The sequence below is a fragment of the Gigantopelta aegis genome, chromosome 7, assembly GCF_016097555.1.
Source record: "Gigantopelta aegis isolate Gae_Host chromosome 7, Gae_host_genome, whole genome shotgun sequence".
In the NCBI taxonomy this organism is placed as follows: Eukaryota; Metazoa; Mollusca; class Gastropoda; order Neomphalida; family Peltospiridae; genus Gigantopelta; species Gigantopelta aegis.
In genome coordinates this window covers 4,746,446-4,753,945 of record NC_054705.1, presented here as the reverse complement: position 1 = coordinate 4,753,945, position 7,500 = coordinate 4,746,446, and the positions used below count along the sequence as shown (strand labels likewise).

At 42.3% G+C, this 7,500-nt stretch overlaps 1 protein-coding gene across 1 annotated transcript in view; it reads right to left on the bottom strand.

The window, feature by feature from the left end:
• LOC121377324 (sialin-like) overlaps window positions 1–7,500 on the bottom strand; it is a 26,835-nt gene that overhangs the window by 9,579 nt on the left and 9,756 nt on the right. The window contains exons 2-5 of the mRNA XM_041505264.1: window positions 5,664–5,812; window positions 2,749–2,991; window positions 1,201–1,288; window positions 123–218 (exon numbers count right to left, since the gene is read on the bottom strand). Coding sequence (XP_041361198.1) covers window positions 123–218; window positions 1,201–1,288; window positions 2,749–2,991; window positions 5,664–5,812 — 576 coding nt within the window. The remainder of the gene's footprint in view (window positions 1–122; window positions 219–1,200; window positions 1,289–2,748; window positions 2,992–5,663; window positions 5,813–7,500) is intronic.

The following is a 7,500-nucleotide window of genomic DNA, read 5'->3' as shown; positions in this document are numbered from 1 at the left end:
AGAGAGAGAGAGAGAGAGAGAGAGAGAGAGAGAGAGAGAGAGAGAGAGAGAGAGAGAGAGAGAGAGAGAGAGAGAGAGAGAGAGAGAGAGAGAGAGAGAGAGAGAGAGAGAGAGACGCCTACCAAATATATAGAATGTTGACGGCCACCCGCCCAGTGTGCTGCTATCACAGATGATCCCGGTCATTAGAAGAGTGATGATCGTCCCGATCTGTCCACCTGTAACAAACAGTTAGTTTATCGACACCACTAGACAATATTAATTGATCAGTCATCGGTTGATGGATATCATACATAATTTGGTAACACAAATAGCTAGTCTTTAGAGGAAACCCACTACATTTCTTTTTTCCATCAACACCAATTGATATTTTATATGGACTTTCCCATACGCAGGACAACACATATCATGCACTTTGATATACCAGCTACTGGACACTGGTTTGGTATGGAAATGTTTTTTTTTTAATGAAAACAGAAAATATGTACACCAAGGGAATTCGATTCTTCGACTCAAGCGCCTCTGGTAAGCGCTCTATCAGCTGGTCTAGACACGTCACACACCCCACCCCCATAACAAGAAATAAGTTATAATATTGTCTATCCTCAAACTAGGTTTGGCTAACCCTAATCACAAATGTACGCCTATTTAGTTTGGCAGTGAATCAGTTGGGCAACGTTATTTAGGATTCTTATTACTTTTTAATGTCAACGTCCGTTCTACTCTAAATAACAGGTGAGTTGTTGTAAAACACAATTTACACTACAGCATCATAGTGTTCTCTGTAGCTAAACAAAAATCACTTTTGTGTGTATTTGTATAGGTTTTTTTGTGTGTGTGTTTGTAAGGGCAGATGGTTGGGGTGGGTGCAATGGGAGATAACTGCTCCCTGACCATCTTCAACTCCCGCTAGATTCGGCTGTAATTGGAGTTGATAATATATGCAATATGTGTGTCTTTATAGATTCCTGTTTGTCTACCTATGTATTTGTCTGTCTGTCTGTATGTATGTCTGTAGTTATGGGGTGGGTATAATGGGAGATAACTGCTCCTCGCACTCTTCAACTCCCGCCAGATTCGGCTTTGGTTGAAGTTGACAATATATGCAATATTTGTGTCTCTATGCCTGTTTGTCTACCTGTGTATTTTTCTGTCTGTCTGTCTGTCTGTATGTTTGTAGTTAAACCTAAGAATACTAACCGGCGTATGTGAAGGACACCAGTCTGCTTCTTTCCCACACCGGCGCCCACTTGCCCAACAGCGTGTGCATGGAGGGGAATGCTATACCCTAAAAACAACAAAAACAAGTAGTCATGATACATTATTATAATTTAATTGACAATATATGCAATGATTTAAAAGAAAAAAACAAAAAAAACAAAAACATTTTCATAACATAGTTATCGAATACTTGACAAAACTCTTCTTTTTTTTCTTCTTTTTTTTTTAAATGTCATTTCACAACATTATTTTACAGTTTCATAATCTCTGACTCAACATTATGAATTTAATTTTCATTCTCAAGAATAATATTACATCAATCTTAAACTTAGATCTTTATTGGCCCCCGATTACAAATATATCAGATGTTTGTGTCATTCGACCAGACGAAATTCAACAAACAATTAACCATAGGCGTACGGGTTCCCATTTTTGAATTGAGTGGGGTATATGGTACAGACTGACTTTTGCCTGAATTAAACGAAAATGTCCGAATCTGAATAACAGAATTTATTAATAATATCATTACTGCCAAACAGCTATATAGGGTTGCAAGCGAATCTGCGGATTTTTTTATATGGATTATAACTAATATTGTGTGTAGAATTATGTAAATGCATGGTGAAATGTTTCATGCAAGCTCATTTTGCCCAAATTTGAGGATTTACCCCAGTCCTGGGGAGACCCCCCCCCCCCCCCCGCCCCTCCCTTCCACTCACCCACACCTCCGTCTTGAACACCCGTGCATTTAACAGCGGTTTGTTTACGAAAATGTCATGGACACGTGTCAGGAAGTGGTTTTAGCTAATGTCAGATCAATAAATAGAAACCACGATGGAAAGGTGGTATGATCCAAGTTACGACAGTGGCGTCATACCTGGGGCGCGATCGGTCTAGGATCGATCTCCGTTGGTGGACCCAGTATGCTATTTCTCGTTCCAGCCAGTGCTCCACAACTGGTGTGACAATGAATGAATGAATGAATGAATGTTTAACGACACCCCAGCACGGGTATCGGCTATTGGGTGTCAAACTATGGTAATGCAAATAAATAAAGTCATGATCAACATCAATATAAAAATACGACTTTAAACAAAAACAGTGTAAAGAACAGTGTAATGAACAGTGTAAAGAACTGTGCAAAAACACAAATATCACAGAATTTTACGGATACTGATTTTTACTCAAAACTTCAATTTTGTGCTGTATTGGCCATTCTCAAAGAAAATGTTACACCCCTGCACCACGGTGAGGTTACAGCACACGCAGGGGTTCTCAAAGAGATAATTACACCCCTGCACCACGGTGAGGTTACAGCACACGCAGGGGTGGTGTGACAAAGGCCGTGGTATGCACTATTCTGTAGGCGGGATGGTGCATATAAAGATCTCTTGCTACTAATGGAAAAAAAATGTAGCGAGTTTCCTTTCTATGACTGTCAAAATGACCATATGTTTGACATCCGACAGCCGATGATTAATAAATCAATGCACTCTAGTGGTGACGTTAAACTAAACAAACTCATACTTGGGCTGCGCCTTCCAGCACCCTGACGGCAATCAGCGCGTACAGACTGAATGAGGCCGCCATCGGCGTGAAGAGTGTCAGAAGTGACGTCACCATTATTCCGAGTCCGAACAGTCGTTTTCCTCCCACGACGACGGCGAGCCAGCCTCCGGGTATCTGCGTAGTGAAGTAGCCGCAGAAGAAGGAGCCGAGGATGATTCCCTGCGTGCCCTCTCCCCACGTGAAGTTTCCGTACTGGGCGCTCTGAAAATAAATCAATCATTTCCTTCTCAATTAGAAAAGAAATGAAAACAAAACAAAACAAAAAAAAAACATGTTGTTTTTAAATGCTTTACGACCTTTATGACATCGGGTATACGGTTAATATACACAGCTGAGTACTACCACCACAACGGAGTACTGCCACCACAGCGGAGTACTATCACCACAGCGGAGTACTGCCACCACAGCGGAGTACTACCAACACAGCGGAGTACTGCCACCACAGCGGAGTACTACCACCACAGCTGAATACTACCACCACAGCTTAGTACTACCACCACAGCAGAGTACTACCACCACAGATGAGTACTGCCACCACAGTTGAGTACTGCCACCACAGCTGAGTACTACCACCACAGCTGAGTACTACCACCACAGATGAGTACTACCACCACAGATGAGTACTACCACCACAGATGAGTACTACCACCACAGCTGAGTACTGCCACCACAGCGGAGTACTGCCACCACAGCGGAGTACTACCACCACAGCTGAGTACTGCCACCACAGCGGAGTACTGCCACCACAGCGGAGTACTGCCACCACAGATGAGTACTGCCACCACAGATGAGTACTACCACCACAGATGAGTACTACCACCACAGATGAGTACTGCCACCACAGATGAGTACTACCACCACAGATGAGTACTACCACCACAGATGAGTACTGCCACCACAGCTGAGTACTGCCACCACAGATGAGTACTGCCACCACAGATGAGTACTGCCACCACAGCTGAGTACTGCCACCACAGATGAGTACTACCACCACAGATGAGTACTACCACCACAGCTGAGTACTACCACCACAGCTGAGTACTGCCACCACAGCTGAGTACTGCCACCACAGATGAGTACTGCCACCACAGCTGAGTACTGCCACCACAGCGGAGTACTGCCACCACAGCGGAGTACTGCCACCACAGCGGAGTACTACCACCACAGATGAGTACTACCACCACAGCGGAGTACTACCACCACAGATGAGTACTACCACCACAGATGAGTACTGCCACCACAGATGAGTACTGCCACCACAGATGAGTACTACCACCACAGATGAGTACTGCCACCACAGCGGAGTACTACCACCACAGATGAGTACTACCACCACAGCTGAGTACTACCACCACAGCGGAGTACTACCACCACAGATGAGTACTGCCACCACAGCTGAGTACTACCACCACAGCTGAGTACTACCACCACAGCGGAGTACTGCCACCACAGCTGAGTACTACCACCACAGCTGAGTACTACCACCACAGCTGAGTACTACCACCACAGCTGAGTACTACCACCACAGCGGAGTACTACCACCACAGATGAGTACTGCCACCACAGATGAGTACTGCCACCACAGCTGAGTACTACCACCACAGATGAGTACTGCCACCACAGCTGAGTACTGCCACCACAGCCGAGTACTGCACATTATTGCTTAATATCAATAAGTATAATTGTATAGTTAATTAATAAAATGGTTAAATGTGACGGCTATTATATATAACGAGCGCAGCCATTTTGAACCATATCAGTGAGTACGCCCTCTGGCGAGCTGGTGGTTACGTAATACCTAACGTGTCACGTCAGGAATTAGTCTTGGAATTGAAGAAACAAAACATACCTGATTTTTTGCGGATGCATCGCAATGTTCTGTAAAAATATTCATCTCAGTAAGCCGGCAACAAGTATATATTATTTTTCAATAAAAAATATGCCACCATTGTCAACGTAATGAAATACTGTATTATGTTTTGTACATAAAATTAGCCCACGTACTGAAATAATAATCGGAGTGTTTTCTTGGTTAATTGGTCTTTTCTTTCCGTGGCCTGTACCTGTGGTTCCTGATTGGCAGGTGCATATTTAGACGGTCCCCAGACACTATGTCTAGACACACTAAAAAGACGTACCTATTTTATTATGATCGCAAGGTAATGTTTGATAGCCGCGCGGACACCCCTCAAATCGTAATGCACATTATCAGCCGTCCTGCTTTATTACTGTAAGTAATTCTGTAAAACCCTATCTAAAATCACAAAACTGACCAATTACGTAGTCCCAAAGAAAAGAAAATTATCACTTGGGTATCGTGAGTGGTCGTTTTTGCTCAAACGTACCCTACCAATATGCCTAATAATAAGCTTCTTTTTTAGGGTGGGTGGGTGGGGTTTTTTTAAAGAGAAAAATACTATAACTCCATTTCGTTCTATTGATGCAAATTGAAATATATTTAGTTAAATAGTTTATTATACTATCAAGTCATTTATGTTGTTTTACAAGTAAGGCTGATGAAAGCGAAGCGCCTTGTCATAAATTAGAGCGTTTGTTTACACTGTGCTTAGAGGAGTTGAACGGAGCTGACGTCACTTCACCCCAAGCTATACCACCGGACGTCGCAAAAACGAAACGTTAGCAGGAATAATCATGTTTTTTTATTAACTGTAAAATTACGCGTGTTTCATTTGTTAAAGTGTCAGTATTTGTTGGTGGTCCGTGTATGCATCGTTCCAACACATAAGGCTCTTATTTGAGTTTACACTCCATTTAAGCATGTTACCATGGGTGTGTTGTTCCTAAACACAAGCCGAACGTCCTGAATTGTGGAACTCTTAAACAGTTAGCTATATGTGATATCTGTAACATACCTGATTCGAGTTGTTTATGTGGTTGTTTGAGTTGTTCACCATGGCAACCAGACTGACACTCAGGTCTACCCGTAGTGTGAAGAGGTTGACGAAACCGAAGAATCCCCATATTGCGAGTACGTGTCGAGCTGCCACGCAATCGCATGAACCTGAAACAAAACACATTCATAAAACAACAACAAAAAGCCTCATATTGCACGTGTCTGGCTACCAGATAGGTATAATAGACCTGAAACCCCTCCCCCAAATATAAAAAAAAAACAGCAACAGCAGCAGCAGCTACAACATCATCAATATACCTGAGAAAAAAATGTCTCATAAAATAACAACAAAGAATTACTATATTGTGAGAACATGTCGAGCTGCCAGACAGATACACAGACGAAACAAAACGTCATTATAAAACAATTACAACAACAAATAATCTCCATATTGCGAACACATGTCGAGCTGGTTTCCATTCAAAATGTTATGTTTATTTCTTTGAAGTTCGACAATAATTTATGTTTGCCAGCCCATCAAAATTGCTTAAATTACATGAAACCTTTTCGGCCGAGCAGTCAAAGTTTATTTTTGGATTGAATTTGTTTGTTTCCAATAAGAGGAAGGATGATCAGTTCTCCATTTTAGCTTTGACCTAACTACTGAGGTGGTATTCCAAATTCCGCCCACCTCAAACTTCCCCCCCCCCCACCCCACCCCTGTCACGGACATAGTCACAGGCGAAGTCAGAGATTGTACCCGAGATGTGCGTGACTGAATCTCTTTTGGATATAGACCCATTAATAAAGTACCCATTCACAAGTTACATACACCTCAAACAAAACACCTCGATAAAACAACAATGAGCATAACGCGACTCATTTAATTATTATGAAGAAGGATCCTCCACCTCAGTGTGAACTTTGTTGGTGTACGCTGACGGTTCAGCACATTTGGAGTGTAATCATCTTGGACGTCGAGGAAAAGTATTTAGTTGATAGATGAAATGTGATGGTATTTTACAAGACATTAGATTTTATTGGTTCGAAATTTTAATAAACTTAAATGTGATAGTTATATTCTTGTAGCATTTCACACTGTACTTTAAAACAAAATCAAGGTAAACTTTCATTTCTGGGGCGAGACGTAGACCAGTGATAAAGCGCTCGCTTCATGCGCGGTCGGTCTGAAATCAATCCCCGTCGGTGGGCCAATTGAGCTATTTCTCGTTCCAGCCAGTGCACCACAACTGGTATATCAAAGGCCGTGGTAAAACATTCGATAGATGCGCGGTCGGTGTGGGATCGATCCGCGCCGGTGGGCCCATTGGGTTATTTCTCGTTCCAGCCACGACTGGTATATCAAAGGCCGTGGTTTGTGCTATCTTGTCTGTAGGATGGTGCATATAAAAGTTCCTTTGCTACTAATGGAAAAATGTAGCGGGTTTCCTGTCTGAGACTATATGTCACAATTACCAAATGTTTGACACCCAATAGCCGATGATTAATAAATCAATGTGCGCTGGTGGTGTCGTTGACTCAAAGGACGGTTTCACGACCTCTAGCAAAAAAATCATAGTAATTTTCCAAGACAATTGCTTAACACTTGATAGCTAGTATGTTATACTTCTTTATATGCCTACACTATTGCCTGATATTAACAAAGACGTGTGGGCTACGTTTTTATAGAGGAGGGGTACAGATTGAATTATGTCCCTTCTATTACTGCAAATGTTTGTGCAGTGAACAGATTAGAAGTATGTTTGTTTATGCTCTACTCAACATTCCAGACATATTGTTCAAATATGTTAAAACTAATGTGCCCATGATCCGAGGTGAAATCTCTCCCTTTCACA